General features: G+C 44.6%; 2 protein-coding genes across 5 annotated transcripts in view; both read left to right on the top strand.

Annotated features, from left to right (window-relative positions):
- SFMBT1 (Scm like with four mbt domains 1) overlaps positions 1-11,447 on the top strand; it is a 106,413-nt gene extending 94,966 nt beyond the window's left edge. For all 4 annotated transcript variants that reach the window (XM_079794714.1, XM_079794715.1, XM_079794713.1 and 1 more), the window contains 4 exons: positions 3,451-3,629; positions 3,780-4,025; positions 5,151-5,279; positions 6,139-11,447. In XM_079794714.1, coding sequence (XP_079650840.1) covers positions 3,451-3,629; positions 3,780-4,025; positions 5,151-5,279; positions 6,139-6,279 — 695 coding nt within the window. In that variant the 3' untranslated portion in view covers positions 6,280-11,447. The remainder of the gene's footprint in view (positions 1-3,450; positions 3,630-3,779; positions 4,026-5,150; positions 5,280-6,138) is intronic.
- A 2,207-nt stretch (positions 11,448-13,654) lies between these two features.
- Positions 13,655-19,722, top strand: part of LOC307113384 (store-operated calcium entry regulator STIMATE) — a 46,609-nt gene continuing 40,541 nt past the window's right edge. Inside the window, exon 1 of the mRNA XM_079795025.1 lies at positions 13,655-13,938. Within this exon, the coding sequence (XP_079651151.1) occupies positions 13,782-13,938 (157 nt within the window). The 5' untranslated portion in view covers positions 13,655-13,781. The remainder of the gene's footprint in view (positions 13,939-19,722) is intronic.

The raw sequence follows: 19,722 nt of genomic DNA, 5'->3' as shown, positions 1-19,722 counted from the left end.
TATTACTAGGTAAGTGAAATATGCTATTCATGTAAGTGTGTATATAACTATACCACTTTGAGGCTTTGGAAGATAATATGGATTTTATTATGCCTTTTATCTCAATTTATCTTTCACAATGATATAGTAAAATTAGACTAGATATTAGGAGTCTTTAAAAATTTCCTCAATTAATAATTTGAGTGATGTTAAATGGATTTATATCCTTTGGAATTCATTTTTTTGGTAAAAATTACAGTATATATTAATATTACTTTAGTATATAACAGAGCTAGAATGTATGTTTCAATTTTAGAATTATCTCTGTAATCTAAAATTTATATGAAAATGCAAAGGACCTAGAAGAGGCAAAACATTCCTGAAAAAAAAGAAGAAGAAAGTTGGAGGACTTACTCTGTCTGACTTCAAGTTTTACCATAGAACTGTAGTAATCAAGAGTTGGGTGTTGATGAAAGAATGGTCAGGTAGAGTGATGGGACCAAGGAGAGTGTCCAGAAATGGAGCCAAACTTATATAGTTAAATGATTTTCAACAAAGATGACAAATGTAAGGGGTGGGGGGGAGGGGAAGGGATTCTTTCAACAAATGGCACTGGTACAGTTAGATATCAAAATTGAAAAAAAACAAGCAAAACTCCTTGTCTCCTACCTCACTGAATATGAAAAGCAATGTAAGCTATGTCATAGTCTAAGGTAAAGCTTCTGGAAGAAACGGAGGATTTCCTCAAGACCTTGGGTTAGTCAAGGATTTCTTAAGAGAGGGACACAATACACTGACATAAAGGAAAAAATTAAGTTAAACATCAAAATTAAAAAAAGACTTTTTTTAAAATACATTTTTATTGATTTCAGAGAGGAAGAGAGAGAGAGAGAGATAGAAACATCAATGATGGGAAAGAATCATCGATCTGCTGCCTCCTGCACATCCCCCACTGGGGACCAAGCCCGAAACCTGGCCATGTGCCCTCACTGGGAATTGAACTGTGACCTCTTCGTTCATAGAACCTCCTGGTTCATAGATCAGTGCTCAACCACTGAGCCACACTGGCTGGGTTAAAACACTTTTGTTCTTAATAACACCATTTATAAAAAGGAAAAGACAAGCTACAATCATGGAGAAAATATTCTTTATATATAGTAACAAAGAACTCTCCAGAATATATTAAAAACTGCCACAACTCAATAAAAAGAGAAGTTTTGCAGTTAAAGAAAGGTGGTAGTTGTAAAATGTGAATACCACTGAATTGTATGGGGTGGGGCAAAAGTAGGTTTACAGTTTTTCATATGGAAAATAATGCAGTCTTTATATACAAAAGCCTAAGCGACCCGCCAGCCGGTAGCTATGACGTGCACTGATCACCAGGAGGCAGACGCTCACGGAAACCACAGGCGTGGAAACATGGAACAGACTGATGAATCTCAGAGGGAAAGGGGGAGGAGGAATGGAGGGAAGAGATTTAACCAAAGATCTTATATGTATACTAGAGGCCCAGTGCTTGGATTTGTGCACCGGTGGGGTCCCTCGGCCTGGCCTGCGCCCTCTCGTAATCCGGGACCCCTCGGGGGATGTTGGAGAGCTGGTTTTGGCCCGATCCCCGCAGGCCAGGCCGAGGGACCCCACCACTGCATGAATCCGTGCACCGGGCCTCTAGTAAATTAATAATAATACAAGAATAAACTGTTTTGCATAGTCACAACTGTAAACCTACTTTTGCCCCACCCTGTGTTTTTAAATGATTAATTGCATGTTATGTGACTGTTATCTCAATTAAAAAAAAAAAAAGAGAGAGAAACAAAATGTCCTGGAATTAGATCATGGTGATGGTTGTACAGTATAGTGCATATACAAAAAAACCACTGAATATGTACACTTTCATATAATGAAGTTTATGTTATGTGAATTATCCTATCTAATAAAGAGGGAATATGCTAATTGACCCTCATGCCATTGCAAAGATGGCGGCACCCACAGCCAATAAGGAGGGAATATGCTAATTGACTGTCACACCCTCAAAGATGGCGATGCCCACAGCCACAAGATGGCGGCCTGCCTCCGGAATCCCCTACTTCCCTCAGCCCCCCAGCTGCCCAGGGCCGGCCCGAGGTGCAGGCAAGCCTCGGATGTCGGCTGCCCAGCCACCCAGGGCCACCTGAGGCTCAGTTAATCAGGGCCGGCTGAGGCTTGCGCTGCCGGCAGTGACAGCAGCAGAGGTGTGATGGGGCATCGCCTTCCCTAATCACCGGGTCACCTCCCGCTCCTGAGGGCTCCCAAACTGTGAGAGGTGCAGGCTGGGCTGAGGGACCCCCCCTCCAATGCATGAATTTTCATGAACCGGGCCTCCAGTAGCTCAATAAAAGTGAAAGAAACAATAAGTGAATAAAAGATTTGAATATAGACACATCACAGAAAAACATATGCAAATGGCCAATAAGCACATGAAAACATAATATCGTTAGTGATCAGGAAAATGTAAATTTAAATTACAGTGAAGTTACTGCATATCCACTAGATTGGCTAAAATGAAAAAGACTGACAATCCCATATACTGGCAAAGGCATAGAGCACCTACATCTCTCATACATTGCTGATGGGAGTATAACATTATACAACCCTTTTAGAAAATTGGCAGTTTCTTTAAAAGTTACTCATACATGCCCTGCTGGTGTGGCTCAGTGGTTGAGCATCAACCTGTGAATCAGGAGGTCATGGTTCAATTCCTGGTCAGGGAACATGTCCAGGTGTGGGCTCAATCCCCGGTAGGAGGCATGCAGGAGGCAGCTGATCAATGATTCTCCCTGCCTCTCTGAAATCAATAAAAATATATATTTTTTAAAAAGTTAATCATACATCTATCATATGATCCAGCAATTTCTTTCCTAGTTATTTATCTAAGGAAAATGAAAACATGCCCACTAAAAACCGTGCACAGAATGAAAAGCCTGAAAACAGCCCAGGCACCACAAACAGGAGAATAGATACACTGGTATAGTCATACAATGGAATGCTATTCATCAATATGAAGGCATGAACTATTTACACACACAGCAGCAAAGATGAACCTCAAAAACATTATGGTCAATGAAAGAAGCCTTGCACACAATAGTACCTACTGCGTGGTTCCAGAGGTGAGACTAACTTCTAGTGATGAAAATCAGGATCATGGTTGCTTCTTGTGAGGGGGGCTGACTAAAAAGGGGCCCTAGGAGCTTTCTAAGTTGATGGAGATGGTCTGTGTCTTGGTGCGGGGAGGATCATTCAGGTTTATGCATTTGTTAGTACTAATCAAACTGTACATCTAAGGTCTCTACAGTTAAGATTATTCCACTTGTATGAAATTTAAACTTGAATCAAATACAGTGTACCTGTTTTCTGCAGGGCTAATAGAATCTCTTGTGGTTTGAGGTGCACAAACTTAATGAACTGCTTCATTTTTCTTTGTCATTCATTTAGCACACTATTATGGGAAGAAGAAAAGTAAAAGAATTGGGAGGCCGCCTGGTGGGCACAGTAACTTAGCATGTGCCCTGAAAAAAGCCAGTAAGAGGAGAAAGAGGCGGAAAAGTGTTTTTGTTCATAAGAAGAAACGCTCCTCTGCATCTGTTGATAATACCCCGGTGGGCTCCCCTCAGGTATGAGATCTGATTTACCTGTAACTTCTAGAAACTCAGGAAGAATACCTGGTCTTTCTCACTGAGATCCCTGGCCAGTAGAAGGTGGTTTTGTGGCCCCAGCACTGGTTTGTCCTGATTTTCAATGAACCTTCTCTCATTTTCCTCTAGGGAAGTGGGGGTGAAGATGAGGATGACCCCGATGAAGGAGATGACGATTCTCTAAGTGAGGGCAGTACTTCTGAGCAGCAGGACGAGCTACAGGAAGAGTCAGAAATGTCAGAAAAAAAGTCATGTTCCTCTTCTCCCACCCAAAGTGAGATATCCACATCACTGCCTGCAGACCGACAAAGGAGGAAAAGGGAGCTCCGGTCTTTTTCATTTTCTGATGATGAGAACAAGCCTCCTTCACCAAAGGTGCCCCCTTTTTTACAGCGCACGCTTCTCTCTCGGGCTTCTGTCTAGATGGAATATAACTGTTAACGATGTGGGCATTGCACTCATTTCATTACAGGCTTCAGTTGAATTTCCTGGTCGCTTTTTAAATGATTCCACATTCAGTTATTTATTTGTGTATCAAGGATTATTTGGAGATGAACTGTTTATTAGGAGGAAGGTCTCAGAGTGGCTGCTTGTCTTGAGTAAAAGAATGTTTCATTGCTAGCTTATTTGTAGCCTTTTAGTTTAGGGAAAACTTCCTTTTTAATATTTTTCATAAATGGTTTTATAGAAATATAATGGTTTTGTAGAAATAAATTATCCTTTTGTTCTGGTTAAGCCATCTTATTTAGTATATTTAACATATACATATCTGTATCTTATATAACAAACACTGCACACTAAAGAATGGCAGTTAAGTTAATGTTTTAAAACTGGGTTGCTTTTTAAATATATTCTACTAGTAGCCCAGCGCACAAATCCGTGCGCGAGTAGCTCACTGCCGCTTGCCTCAGGGGGCCGCCCGGCCCACTGCCGCTGGTAGCTCGATGCCCCACCTTCCTGTAGCTCTCCACAGCTCTTAGCTCTCTGCCCCACCCTCCTGTAGCTCTCCGCTCGTAGTTCGCTGCCCCGCCCTCCTGCTGTTTGGTCATTACGAGTCACGGTGTAACAACCATTTGCATATTACCTCTTTATTATATAGGATGAACAGAAGAAACAAATTATTTCTCCTGACAATTTAGCTAATACTTCTGTCATTGGAAATATCATTCCATTCACTTTAGCACCCACTAGAGAGTGAGTTGAAATTGACTGAGAAACAAACGGGGGATTTGTTTAAAAGTGATTTTTCTCTGTTAAATTGTCCAAATGATTTCTTCTGAAACTTTGAGATAAAATTTCCCCATTGATATTTCTTATGATAAAAGACCAACATTTCCTGAGTTCCTAGTGTATATGGGCCTTTGCCATCTTTGCTGGGAGAAATCACCTCATAAAACCACTTTAAATCCTGCCTTGAGGAGTTATGAATTTAAATAGAGAGACTTAAAGAATATAATAACTCTTACACCATTTGGTTTGATTTTGTTGTGGGGAATGAAGGAAATCAGGATTGAAGTTGCTGAAGGGCTTCACCTGGACAGTAACCCCCTGAAGTGGAGTGTGGCGGATGTGGTGCGGTTCATCAGATCCACCGACTGCGCTCCATTAGCAAGAATATTCCTAGACCAGGTAACCACCGGCACCGTTCATTTTTAGTAATATGTTTCTTTAGCAAAGGAATGTGGGTGTACTAGCAATTTATTTACAAGTCTTAGGAAGAATACTAGTATTTCTATGCAAAAGAAAAAACTCTTTTAGTACCCATTTTAGGAATACAAATATGTCAAAAAGTTATTTATCTGACTTCCTTCATAGTTGAAGCAAATTTCATTGCATTCTCATTTTTCCTAAGAATTTATTTCCATCCCACAAATATTTAAATGGCTTAAAATTAAGTATGCCATGCTTATTGTCCCCCTCTTTTCCAAAATAACAGTTTGCCCATTTTAAGAAAATAACATCTGTAATATATTAGGCTCTGAAGTTGTGATAAATTTTAAGGCAAGTTTTCTGAGACAGAAATATCTGTGGCCTTAAATAAATATTGAAATATGTTTGTTTTGATAATTGGGGAGATTCAAAGCTTAACATCTTTGAAGAACTTATCAGGCTTTTATGAATGTTATAGAGAAGGAAAACATTGAAGTTTATTGTTAATACCTTTCAGATTTAGAAAGAGTCCTCTGAAATGTTTCTTGTGACGCATTTAATTGCTAGTTACAAGGCTAGTTTCCTGAATTTCTGCAGAGCAGAAACTGTAGAGTGGAGTCTTATCCTTGGTAAAACTTTGTTATTAATTATGAAGATTCATTGGTATGGAGGACTATGAGAGGCGTCTAAAAGGAAAAGTGTGATACTTATTCAAAGGGGAAAAGTAATGAAAGCACAGGGACTCTGATTTTGACTAAGCCAAAGTGACTGGGGCTATCATGATTGAGCTGCTATTCATGTGCACATCGTAAATAATTTGTATTTTGTGTTTTAACAGGAAATTGATGGGCAGGCCCTGCTGCTCCTTACCCTTCCCACCGTTCAAGAGTGCATGGACTTGAAATTAGGCCCTGCCATCAAACTTTGCCATCACATAGAGAGGATCAAGTTTGCTTTTTATGAGCAGTTTGCCAACTGAGGACAACCAAAGTGAGCTGGATCTTTGAAGCACAAATGCAGCAAACCCTTCGCCTGCTCTGTGAGTGGAGCTGAAACAGCGCTGGGGCTCTGGGCCCTGCAGGTGTCGGCTTGCTCTCTCTGCACTTTCAGGGAAGGAGGTCCCACAGTGAGGAAGCAAACACTGCACAGAAGTGGCTCTCCTGCCAGTGGAAATGGGAGCATCTCTCATTCAGCAGATGGCAGTTTTAAAAAAATGAAGTTGTGAAGAAACGACTCATATAGAAGAATGAGCATTTCCAGTGGAGTGGCCTAAAGGAAGACTAATTTAGGCTGCTGGGAAGCACCCTTTGGTGGTTTTCTTTTTGTTCTGTCCCTTCCCATTGTAGATTGAACTTTGTTCTCTGCTTCTCTTTCTTGGAAAGAGAGGACCTAGCTTTAAGTCAGCACTGATTTGAGACTGCACCCAAGGCGAACCAGTGCTTCCTTGTCATTGTGTTTTTTGAGCTATTTTAAATTAAAACAGTTTCTTTTGGGGATGATTATGTGGCTCTAGGGTTTTGAATGTGCAGTCACACTTCGGTCCAGTTTGAAGTCTGTTCTTAGGAGTCCCTTTGTTTACTACCTCTGTTGATAACTGAGCTGGCGGCCATGTGTGAGGTTTTTGTATGGTGCCATTTTAAGGTACATGAACACTAAACTTATGGCAGAAGTTGGAGGGGGAAAATACTGTTTGCTTTCTCAAAAACATTGTGTGAGCCAGTTCCTTAACTGACCTGATCTAAGAACTCGACTGTCATTGTTTTCCATCTTGACCTAGCATGGGCTACCTGTTTTAAGAAATACCTCAAAGACTGTTGGTATTTCAGTTTAATTGCTCTCTCCGCATTAGTTTTCAGAGGGACTCCAGTGGCTTTTATTGTGTTTACTTTTCTTCACAGTTGTTTGTCTGTTTCATTTCTTAAAGTCCTTACTTTGGATAAAAATCAGTAGGTATTTCTTGGACCCACCATTAAGGCCATTTTCCCTTCTTTCTCCATGTCTTGAGGCAGGTAGTGTAGAAGCACAAGAAAGAAAACAGGTTTTGAGGGCTTATGCAGAGCATGGAGTTTCTGTAACCAATTCCTCAGTGGCTAAAGATTGAGAGGTGGTTAAGGATTCTGGAAACCTCTTTGCCTAGTCAGGTTTATAATTTTCTTCAGTTAAATCTTTAAATTGGATATTAATTTATAGTCTGAGGATTCCTACCCAATAACTCAGTTTTCTTTTGGGTGTTTCTTTGACCCAGCTCAAAGTGACATGAAGCTACAGGTGAATTTCACTTATCATTGCACTAATAGCTATTATAGGATGATAGCATTTGCTATACTGGTCCAGCTGTTGAGGAAAAAGAAAAGACATACATAGATTGCTTCCTTTAAATGGTTTGCTTTGCTGAGGGTATTTTTTAAATTATCCTAGTCAGCTGCAAATTTATAAAATAATCATTCCTCTTCAAGATTTGAAAATGTTTTGGAACTACAAACTGGGTAAATTCCAAACAGCTATACAAATATAAGGTAATATTATAAAGGAAAAATGATTGTGATCCCCCCCCCCTTTTTATTCCCTTGCCCCTCACCTGTTTTTATAGACATTGGTAAACATTCTGTAGTTTAGACCCTCTCTTCATTGGATAATTTATGAACCATCTTAATTCAAGCCCTCCAACCAAGCCATCTATTAAAACACCAGCTCTTTGTTTAGGCTACTACCAGATATACCTGGAAAGAAGCTTCATTTAAGTAAAAATTAATATGCTTGACCTTACAGCCCAGCTTTTGAAAATTTGACTTAAGTCTATGCCCATGGAAGAGAAGCATATATAAGATGCTTGGGAACAATTAGCATTAAGCAGATAGACTTTGGAGGAGGGATGTAGCCTGAATAATCAAGTCTCCTGAGAGCTCAGCAGTCAAGGCACCAAAGTAAGGAAGGTTCCTGGAAGATCAGTGGGACAAAAAATATCTGGAATTAATTAACGTTGTTGTCTTATTTAGGAAAATGAGATTGATTTTGTATAAGAGGAAATTCCCACATACAACAGTGAACACGGGGTGGGGCAAAAGTAGATTTACAGTTGTTCCTATGGAAAATAATACAATAATTAATAAATAATAATACAAGAATAAACTCGCATACTCACAACTGTAAACCTACCTTTGCCCCTCCCTTTTTTGTTATATTGCCTCTCTTTTGACTTCTCTAGAAACCACTGAATTAGGAACACCCCCCATCTCAAGTAAAGGATGAAAAGCTCCTGAAAGTGAAACAAATGGCCCTAAGTAGTCTGATCTGGATACAGTCGAGTCCCAACCAGCTTGTCTATGTTTCCCATGATTACTCAAGCTCAGCTTCCTCCTAGAGAGAGGCTGACTCTAAATTGGAAAAGTAAGTAGGGTTTCCCTTACTACTTTTTGCATTCTTACACTGAGATACAATTCATGAGGCAATGGCATTAAAGAACAATGATATATCCCCAGCTTCCACTCCCAGATATTGGATAAGAGGGGATACTTGTTTGGAAAGTTGGCATAAGGCATTTTTTTTTAAAGAGTATAATGTTTAAGCTTCGTTTGCCTCATAAAACTGCTGGGGCTGGGCTGGACAGTACCGACAGTCTAATTCCTATAATTCTGAATCAGATTTTAAGCCTGACACTAGTTCACCACATTGGGGTGAATGTTTGTATGTTGCACATAAGTGCTGAACTTTGTTTTTAAAGGCACCAACCTCTTAAATTTATGAGGTGCATGCAAGGTGCCACGTTTGAATCTCACCTTTCGCTGGCCCCACAGCCTGCCTGAGGCCAGAAAGTTTTCCATGATCCACTTTTGATCCTAAGTTGACAAGCTTGGAGGCAGGTGAATGAACTATATCATCCCTCTGGACCCTGAAGTCGGCTGACCAATATTAGCTCACGACTGCTCTGTGAATGTGTTAGGGAAGCCTCGTGTAGCACATGAAAATCTGAAATTTTCTCTGTACTGTGTCAGCTTCTGGGAACTATGCTATTTTCCTTTGTAAACTACCTTCATCCTCTGTTGAAGTGGCTAATGCAGGGAATGTATTAATGGGGGCTTTTACCTTATCTGGCTTTCTTTAACAATGTAAGTGGCTCCCAGCATCTACATTATCAATATACACTTACCAACATCTGGAAAAGGTGGGCTTCTTGGGAAATATTTGTTGACTTATGATAGAGTCACACATAGAAAACCAGTTTAGAACTTGGCCTTGGTTTGCCTCTTCTCATGAAAATAAAATTATTCTCACTGTGAGGGACAGGGCTTTGGACCAAAGCTTCCCAAGGACTTGAATACATTTTACTCAAGGACTTGAATACATGTTACTTGCTCTCTTGTACCAGTTCAGTAGCTAATGTGGTACCTGAATAGAGATTAAAAGCTTTAAAAGGCCTTAGGTAGAGTAGGACTCAGAACCATTGCCCTCTCTCAAGCCAAAAAGTATTTCCAGGGGACACAGAAGACATCAGGGAATTGTTAACAGTAGATAAGATTTATCTAGATGGCAACATTAGGAAAACTGTCACAGGCACTATTTACTTAGCACCTATCACCAAAGACTTTTATATTTAAGATGCCATTTACTGATTTGATTGATGCCCATAGAAGCTCTGAGAGAGTTGTTAGGAGCTTAGCCTCAGCAGTGGAAATACACACTGGGTTTGAACTCTGGTCCCGTATATTGGGGATGTTTCATGTATGTATGTGTAAATTCAAAAGTATTCTATGTTAATAGTTGGCCTTATGAAGATGAAGACGTCACTAACAAATGAAGTATAAATCTTGGTGGGGACTGGGTACCCCCTTTTAAAATTTGAATGTCTTTGGTCCTGGGGCATGGTCATGGTGCTGGCTCAGAAATTGTAGGATGGAGCATCCTGCAAAGCCAAGAAGAAATCAAGTGATAGTCATGCAATTATAATCCTTCCTTGACTTTATTCACTTTACAGTGTTTCGCTAATGAATTTTGATGATTCCCACCCACTCTGTGAGAATGTGCACACTTTGAAAATTAGAATTTATCCAAAGAAGCCTCTTTGGAGTGTTGGCACAAGAGTTCTCAACTCAAAGCTCTGTCCGAACGGGTCTGGTTTCAAACATGCTCACTTGGGGTTTCCTCTGTGCTGTTCCAGACCACATAGGTAATCTTGTTTCTGAAGGCTGCCTTAGGGATTCAGGTGTAGAAGGTGGTGGGTGGTAAATGCACTGGAGATTGATTTTCTTGGTTCTGCTATTTCAGAAGTCTTAGATTTTCACAAGAACCAGCAAAACCAGGAGTGAGGGTTGGGGGATAGAGAAGTAGGCCTAAAACTCCCTCCCCTTACATCTTTTCTGACTTAACACAATTCTTGGATCTGTTCTGTACTATGACCTATCACAGAGGACTATTTCAAAAGGGAAGTAAGCCACAGCCTCACAGGATAAGTCTTTAACACCAGCAGTGAAGTGCAACCCTGAGCCATGGGAGGCAAAGGATGATACTGACGCCACCATTTCTGATGGGGGTTCCTGTTCTCAGGATGTGTGGAAGCTCAGTCCTAAGGGCTTCTACGTGGTGTAGTCAATCTAACTGCATGTCTAGCTTGGCAAATAGTGTTGACAGGATGAGGGTAGGCTTTGTGGGCAAATCAGATCACAAAGCAGATGATGAGGGCAGTTATAAAATTTAGACAAAGTTAAAACTGGACAATTCCTTAGCTCCTTTTGCAAGAAGTCTCTAGGGAAGTGTAGTTTGAGTGTGAGAGTTAAGCACTCATTTCTTTTCCTTTCTTTTTTGGGTTGAGTATTCTCTAAAGACAATCAGAGGCCGGTGAGGGCAGGACTTCTGGCGGGTTCCAGCGCTGTCCCGAGGCCTCTATTTCTAATACTCGTTGGAACTGATGCACTTTGTTTAATGTATGTTGTTCTTTTATTTTTACTTTTTAAGCTGCTTGTTTGGAACAAAATGAAATGCATATTGCGTTGTATCCTTGCTTGCTGTTTTTCTCTTAATTTTAAAAGTTATGCATTGGGAATAAAATATACTTAAGGAGAAATATGCACAAGAATACCTATTTAAAAAAAAAAAACTTCCACCAAGTTTGATGTTATTTCAAGGGATTAAAAAATAACTATTTTGGATGACTATTTTGTGTGAGGTTTTGTTGGCTCCCCCCCCCCCCTGTAAATAAGAATGTATATAAACTTGTGGTATATTATGGCAGTTCAAAGTGGTTGTGAGAAAAGGAAAGCAGGTCTTAAGTTATGTTTAACTTCATTTAACAGCAAGAGGGCTTCTTGCCAAGAGTAAATCCTTCAAAAAAAAAAACTTTCCAGCGGGGCCTCATAGAATCATCTCCAAATGGAGAAGAATGTTCCTTCCTACTTTAATAAAATGAACTTTTCTAGAATTCTCCCCCCTCTCCTGCTGTCTGGGTCTTTTCCTCTCCCAATTTAGGTACTTTTTATTGCAATTCAGGAAAGGTAGGAAGAGCAGTTTTCCTCCACAGTGACTGCTCCCGGCACTGGGCACTCTGCTCCTGATCTCTGAAGATGCTTCTTGTTCCACTCCATTGCTCTGGTGCAGCAGCAAACAGGCCTTAAGGATCCCTCCGCCTCTGGATGTGCAGAGCAGGGCTTTGTCAAAAACTTCATTTTTCAGCTCTGTGTGCGATTTTCCTTGAGCTGTTTGTGTCTTCAAGCAATCAAGAGTCTCCTTATGCCCAACCACAGTCTCTTCTGCTTCAAGTACACATCCTCTTGTTTGGTTCTCTCTCAACATGGACTGTTAACTGTTGAGCATCTCCATAAGAGACCTTCTTAGACTTAAAGACAGTAATGCGAATTTCCCTCACCTATTTATTTTCTTCACCTGGTTTCCTGTATTTTCCCATGGTCAATACTTGTGGAGAGTTTTAAATTTTATAAATTAAAATTCAGTTTAATTTAAAAAGCATTCTGTTGCATGTTCTCTGTGCCAGGCACTATGTTGGACTCAAGGGTGAATAGAAACCAGTTCCTGCCCTCGGGAGGCTCACACTCAGCTGTGACCGTGCCTAATTTAGCAGTCTGACAAGTTCCAGTGGAGCAGCACGCACAAGGGCATGTGGAAGCGCAGTGGGGACGGGGAGGTCAGGCAGGCCTCGAAGCGTAAGTAGGAGTTCATGGGGCAGGGAAAAGGAGCAGTATTCCATGCAGCGGGAATACCACGGAAAGGCACACAGGTGTGAAAGCGCTTTGTCAGAAGGCTGGAGAATTGGCACTAGGCGGAGCCATTAGCATTTTTGTTCTCTGGATAATGAGGTTAATATTTCAGTTAACCAAGAAAGCTTTTGTATGGCATTGAACTCGTGTAATTAGCATTTCTTGGTGGCTATCTTTTAGGGAAAATTTCCCTAGATAGGGTATTTATCGTCCTACAAATGGAGCCCGGTGTCTACTGGAATAACCATGTGTGCACTGGCATTAAGGAGATGCAGCAGGAAGGTCAGGGACTCCACAGCACCAACAAGACATGCCCGGAGAGACGCCAGCAGGGGTTGAGAGGGTAGGTAAGGGAACGTGGACTAGAGGCCCTGTTCGAGGTAGAGAGTAGGTTTCAAGGAGTCAGAAAGGGTTAGGTGGGAGGAAATGTGTAAGTGTGAAGAGAGGTGTTGGAGACCCAGGCAAATACGAGTTGACTTTCTTTTATGAATCCCGTTCAATATAAAAAAGGTAGAGACATAATCACATATTTTCAGTGTAAACCTTGTATATTTCTAAGTGAAGGCGAGTGGATTGAAATGACAATTTAAAGTACATTTAGCAGAGAAAAAGAAGAAAGTCGACTAGGGCTGACTGGTGACTCTAAGATAAGCCAGGACACCGGTATGAACGAGGAAAGTAGAAGGACGCATAGGAAAGCATATGCCTCCACGCCGAGCCGTAGGTTGTTTTCCTCAACAACGAGCTTCAGAACAATCCAGGCTGCTTTCCGAAAAAGGCAGGTGATTCGGCCCTGTCTCAGAACTACTGAATCGGAATCTGCGGGTGGAATCCAGGAGTATTTTTAATAAATTCTGCAGGATATGAAGGATTTATCTTGGAGGGAAAAGGAATTTAGTCACAGACCGTCCCTGCTCCTGCCCTTCTGACTTGGAGCTGGTGACCCCAGGGCCGCTTTCCCTCCCACTCCCGAGTTTGTTCACCGGCTCACCTGGTCCTACCTGTGACCCGAACTCACGGCCCCGCCCCTCGCCCCGGCCGGAGCCCCGCCCCTCGAGGGGAGAGCCCCAGGGCCGAGGCCCGCCCCACGCCGCGCCGGGCCAATCGGGGGCTGCGATCTCAGACGTCGGGTTACGCGCGGTGCTGAGTCGGCGGCGGGGCGGAGGGGCCGGCTTGGACTCCGGGCTCCGGGCTCGGGCTCCGGCTCGCGGCGCGGCCCCCGCAGGCAGCGTGGCTGTGCGGACCGCGGCGACCCCGCTCCTCCGCCGGCTCCGTCATGCAGGGCCCTGCGGGGAACGCGAGTCGCGGGCTGCCGGGCGGGTCCTCCACCGCCGCGTCCGGGGCGGGCCGCTGCGAGAGCGGCGCGCTCATGCACAGTTTCGGCATCTTCCTGCAGGGGCTGCTCGGCGTCGTGGCCTTCAGCACGTTGATGCGTGAGTCCGGGACCCCCGCCCCTCCTGAGGCCCTGCACCCCGAGTGGCGGGCCCAGGCCCCTCCGCGGGGACCCTCCTGTATGAAGAGTTCAGGCCCGGGGACCCGGGCCCTTGGGCGGAGGTGCCTGCGCCCTTTGAGCCCAGCCCGGGCATTCCCAGGACCCGGGTCAGGACCCCCTGGTTCTACCTGTGCCGCCTGTAGCCGCGGGGCCCCCTGCTCCGCTCCTCTCCTCCCACCCGCACACACCTCTCCTGAGATACCGCCTAAAACTCGCTCCCCTCCCACCTGGTCACCGCGAAGTAAGGCTAACCACTTTCCGCCTGGGGCATGCCCCTCTCGGAGGCTGTTCTTAGCCTCCCCCCCCGCACTTTGAACCCGCATCTCTAAATCCCCAGTGTGATACTGGGCTTCTTTCCTGCACCTACACTCAAACGATTGCCATCTCCCGTTCGTATTTAAGTCCCGCTACTCTGCAGTAACCTGATTTGTTAGCTGGGCATGGCTACCTCCTCCCCGCCACCTCCTCCCACCCCGAACTGCTTTCTCGGGTTTATTTTCTGTTTTGATAGGGGCAGGACCCACCCAGACTCCCTTCTGCACATTTCCTTTCCTTCCTTCCAGAACAGGCGCACCTGTACCATCTCTGCCCCAAACTTTCCTAATTAAGTCTCAAGCCTCCCCTGGCTCTTCCTTTTCCCAGCCCACTTTTATTACTATATTTCAATTTTCTTTCCTTTCCTTGAGACTTGGGCAACCTAGTAGTGGCTTAATGGAGAAGGAGGCACAGAGGGTCTGGGAGGTCCCCGAATCCCTGTACGAAGTCACCAGGGGCCCATTCCTGATGGAGAAAAAAAGCCCCAGACGGCCCTTCTGGAAAACTAGATTTTCCAACCTGCTGTCATGTGTGCTGCCCGGTGTGTGTGGGGGGGGGGGGGGGTGGGGGGGTGGGGGAGGAGGAGGGGCGTGAGGGGGGTATTTTCTTAGTGCACATCCTTCCCTTTATTAAAGTAACAAGAAGCTTCCGTTGGCTTGTAGGCCTAGGAGTGTCCCTGCGATTGCATTTTGGGGGAAGGGTTATAACTACGGATAGAGGCATTAATTTCAAAATGGCTTGTTCTCATAACTTCCCCGCTGTGCTCAGGGTGGGAAGTTCCTGCAGAAAACACTCCCTCGGCACCCGGAGGGATCCTGCAGCCGTATGCGTGTGTCTTGTTGGGTCCAGTGGCTGGAGTAGCCACTTCGCTTGTTTGTGGCTTGGGCTTATTTGGGTGAATTCTCCCAGGCTTTGGGTATCTCTGAAGAGACTGTTCTTGCACACCACTTTCTCCTGGTTGCCTGGCCTTGATAAGTCTTGTAACAAGTGCCCAAGTGTATATGTTTGCCACGTTTTCATTTTAGTCTCTACTTGCCTTGCTATTCTCCTTGCTGAACAAATACCCACTTGTTCCCACAGTAGTAATTTGTGACAACAGAGCCAAAATCAGCTGCTGAGTTGGGTGCTTGAACTGTGTGTGTTTTCACGACATTGTGTGTGGGTCCTCACTCCCCTCCCACCTCGCTCCTCCAGCTGGCCTTCCTTTCTCTCTAAGCCTTAGAACAGGCGTCCTCAAACTACGGCCCGCGGGCCACATGCGGGTGTTTCTGCCGTTTTGTTTTTTTACTTCAAAATAAGATATGTGCAGTGTGCATAGGAATTTGTTCATAGTATTTTTTTAAACTATAGTCCGGCCCTCCAACGGTCTGAGGGACAGTGAACTGGCCCCCTGTTTAAAAAGTTTGAGGACCCCTGCCTTAGAATGTAAGGGAACTGCAGGCATGGCTGCTATTTTGTTCTCTAACCCAAGATTTCTTAGCTTAGCTCTGGCTAATTTTTGTGCCTTTGATTGATGCTGATGGCCTGACTTGCTCCCTGGGGTTTGATACTTGTGACTCAGGGAGGGAAATGTGATTATGACAGGGCAGAGTTCCTCGAAGCTGAGAAGTGTGCCGGTTTGAATGTGTGCAGAGGGATGGTGCTGGCCCTGCGAGCCTTCGGGGACACACTCACTGCTTTACTTAACCTTTGTGCAGATCCCACTGTGGTGCATGCAGAGGCCGGACTAGAAAGGGGCCTCTTGGTTAGCGTAAGGCTAGGCGTAGAGGGAGCGTGTGGAAATGGGTGGTAGGTCCTGGGACAATGATGAGTAGGAGTGATGGGGAGAAGAATTGGAAAGGCTGGAGCTGTGTCTGCCCTGGACACAGAAATGGAGGTGAGAGCCAGCGCCTTAGTCGCCCTAGAAGCAGACAGCAGGCCAAGGAGAACCCCCCGGATAGGGACCCAGTCAGGGAAGGTCCTTTCTTCCCTCTTAAACTTGGTTCTGGTGAAGTATAACTGGGGGGCTCCACCGTTTTGCACTGGGAAGAGGAGGAAATCTGAGGGGCGGCTGTACATTTGGAATGACTTGGCTGGGGAAAGGAAAAGGGGGTGGAGATGGTCTCAAGGAAGTACACCTGTGAGCTGTTCGGCTTTGTTGGAGCTGTTAGTCTTCTAGTCCCAGCGTCGCTTCCTCAGAAGGGCCAGGCTCCCGTGACAAGAGTGTCCACTCCGCAGCCCCTGAGGGAGGTCTTGTTAAGATGAGGCCACGCCACCCTTCGTCAGTTCCATCGTTACCTTCTTCAAGCATTCTTCTCTCCTCAACAGTTTGAATGAACTGTCCCTGCTTCCGTGGAGTCACAGTCTTTTCCCTTCCCGTGCTTTCGGCCCCCGGGCAGTGGGCTCAGTGCTTCTCTTCTCGGACACTGCCCCCGGTTCTGGGGCAGGTACTGTTCCGGTTCCCTGTTGGACCAGCTCCGTTCTATAAAGTGGACCCACTTCTCTGCCAGACATCACTCTGCATCCTGATTTCAGTGATGCCTCAGACCACTCTCTCTGTTTCTTTTCTACCCAGAAAATCACTTTTTTCTCTATTTACAAGTTGCTGTGATTTTTATTCTGTAGGATTTTGTCCTAGAGCAGTGTTTCTCAACCTTTCTAATGCCGCGACCCTTTAATACAGTTCCTCATGCTGTGGTGACCCCCAACCATAAAATTACTTTCATTGCTACTTCATAACTGTAATTTTGCTACTGTTAATGAATCGTAATATCTGTGTTTTCTGATGGTCTTAGGCAACCCTGCTAGCAGCTCTCAATCTGTGGGTCACAGATATTTACATTACGATTCATTAACAGTAGCAAAATTACCGTTATGAAGTAGCAATGAAAGTAATTTTATGGTTGGGGGTCACCACAGCATGAGGAACTGTATTAAAGGGTCGCGGCATTAGAAAGGTTGAGAACCACTGTCCTAGAGGAAGACTTCTCATATGTATTAACATCTTGGCTGAGGATTTTGATTCTCACAAGGATTTGTCATCCTGGCGCTTGCTTGGCTCACTGCGTGGGGGTTTTCAGATGGTCCCGGTCCAGACCAGGCGGTTGAGAGTTGGTGTGCCAGGTGCTATATGTAGCCGATTCTTCAAGCTCCCTAAACATACAGACTATGTATGACAGGCCGCTGTCCGCGGACATGTCCCAGTGTCAGCATCACCTTGTTGAGTTGGTGAGCCTTCCAGAGGCTCCAGCTAGGAAAGTGGAACAGACTCAGAGGCAAGCGTCTTCAGGGACTTCCCACACTGGGCTTTCTGGGAGGCCCCTGAAAGGTACTGCTGTCTACGTAGAAAGTAATGCTTTAAACAAGGGGCTTTGTCCTGAGCTGCCTGCCCAACAGTTCCTCCTGTTTTGGTGGCTTTGTCTCTAGTCTGTGACTCGATGGAGTCACTCAGACTAGAGCCACAGCAGAATGGAGCTGAGAGCCCCGGAGTCCAGCAGACTGTCCAGTGCAGGGCAGTAGGCCTGCTGGCAGCCAGAGGTCAGGACTGGCCAGGGTGTGTATGTGTTGGCCTTTGGGGGTGTTTGCTGTCAGGATGTGTGAGTGCAAAGCAAACTCAAGCCGCCTTCACTGTGTCCAGTCAGAGTTCTGGGCTGAAGTGTAGACAGAATTGGTTTCTCACAAAACAAGCATTTTGAGGGCTTGGATAAAGCACCCTGCCTATTTCCATGTTACAGACACGGGGACGAGCCAGCTGGGAGAAGGTGACATGGTCTTATAAAAACACTGCCGGCATTGAGAAATGGTAGCTTTTTCCCCTGAAGCTCAAAGTAACATCACAGAACAGTGGGCCCAGCTTTGAAATATTTATCTCAAAGAGACCCTAGTGTTTTCTCACATGGTGAACTAGCCTCCCTGTGTGTTCTGTACACACACACACACACACACACACACACACACTGAGGTTGGGACAACCTTTCCTGGGATCACCTCTTCCCACCCTATCCCAGTTTTTATTTTTAAAAATGTCCAACATATGGGAAAGACGGTCAGTAATAGAGTGAACAGCGGTCTGCCCTCCACCTGGATTCAGAAATTGTTCACATTTTGCCACATTTACTTTATCTCTGTATGCTTTCTTTTGGCATCACACTTGACCCCTAAGAACTTCACTCGAGTCTCCGAAGAATAAAGGCAGTCTTCTACATCACCACAGGTTCATGATCACACATAAGAAAATAAATAACTTCACTCTATCATCTAATACCCAGTCCATATTCCTTCCTACTTCCCCAATGTCCCAGGTCTCTGGAATTTTCAAGAACTATGATCCAATCAAGGTCCTCACATTGCTTTTTAAGTCACTTACTCTAGAAGAATCCACACCTACATACACGCACGCACACACGCACGCTTTTTTCAGTGGCATTGCCTTTTTGAAGAATCCTGGCCAGTTGTCTGGCGTTTCCTTTGTGTGGTGTTTGAGCTGTTTGGCTGACCCCTGTGTTTCCTGAGTTTGGTCTGGAGGAGCTGTGAGATTCACACAACCTTTCTCACAGTCAGACTCTCCATAAGTGGCGCTGTGTGCTGCATAGTGCATCGCACCAGGTGGTCCCACTGATAATAAGGTCAATTACTGAGCTGAGGGGGGAGGTCTCTAGGTCTCTCCCTTGTCAAGGTACATTTTCCTGTTTGCAGGTAATAAATTACCTCTGTGGTAGATACTTTGAGATCCTGCGAATATCCTGTCCCCCAGGAAATTTCCCCTCCCTGTCCACCTCCTCTTGGTAAGATACTAATGAAAACTAGTGATGGCTGAATTGGAGCTCACGAGTGAAGGCACCTGTCTCTGGGCCTAAACCCAAAACACACTCCCTAAATGTTGGCAGCCTTTCCTCCTCCCAGAGTGCCAGCCACGGCAAAGGGAGAACACCCCCGTTTCCTGTCCCAGGCTGGGATTGTGCCCACGGGGAAAGCAGGGTGGCTGGTTAGGAGCCTTAATGTTCAGAACTTTTCTGGTTTTCTAAATGCTGATTTATCTGGTAGCATTTATTCATAATGGTGATCTGCTCCTTTATTTATAATAACATTTCATTAATTTGGAATAAAATCAGGGCAAGAGAAACTTGTCTGAATTGTAGACTAATTTAAGGAAATGCATTTTTAGCCTTTTCAATACCTGCTTGTTCAGTGTTGCCTGTAGGGACCTATCAAACCTCTGCTGCTTTAATGATCTGTTTAAAATCCTTTGCAATTAGTATCATGTTTACAGGAAGGTGAAGTCGTGTGGACAGCGTTTTACAGGTGGTTACGAATAGCAGGATCCCTGGCTCGGGAACCTGTCTGACCTGCCTTCCATTTCTGCTTCTGCCCTGCAGTGCCCTTGGGCAGCCTACCCATTTCTCGAAGCTTCAGTTCCCTCCCCAGCCCGAGG

The sequence above is a fragment of the Cnephaeus nilssonii genome, assembly GCF_951640355.1.
Source record: "Cnephaeus nilssonii genome assembly, chromosome: 17".
NCBI classification, from domain to species: Eukaryota; Metazoa; Chordata; class Mammalia; order Chiroptera; family Vespertilionidae; genus Cnephaeus; species Cnephaeus nilssonii.
Note: the sequence above shows the minus strand (reverse complement) of the source record. Positions and strands in the feature narration are given on the sequence as shown.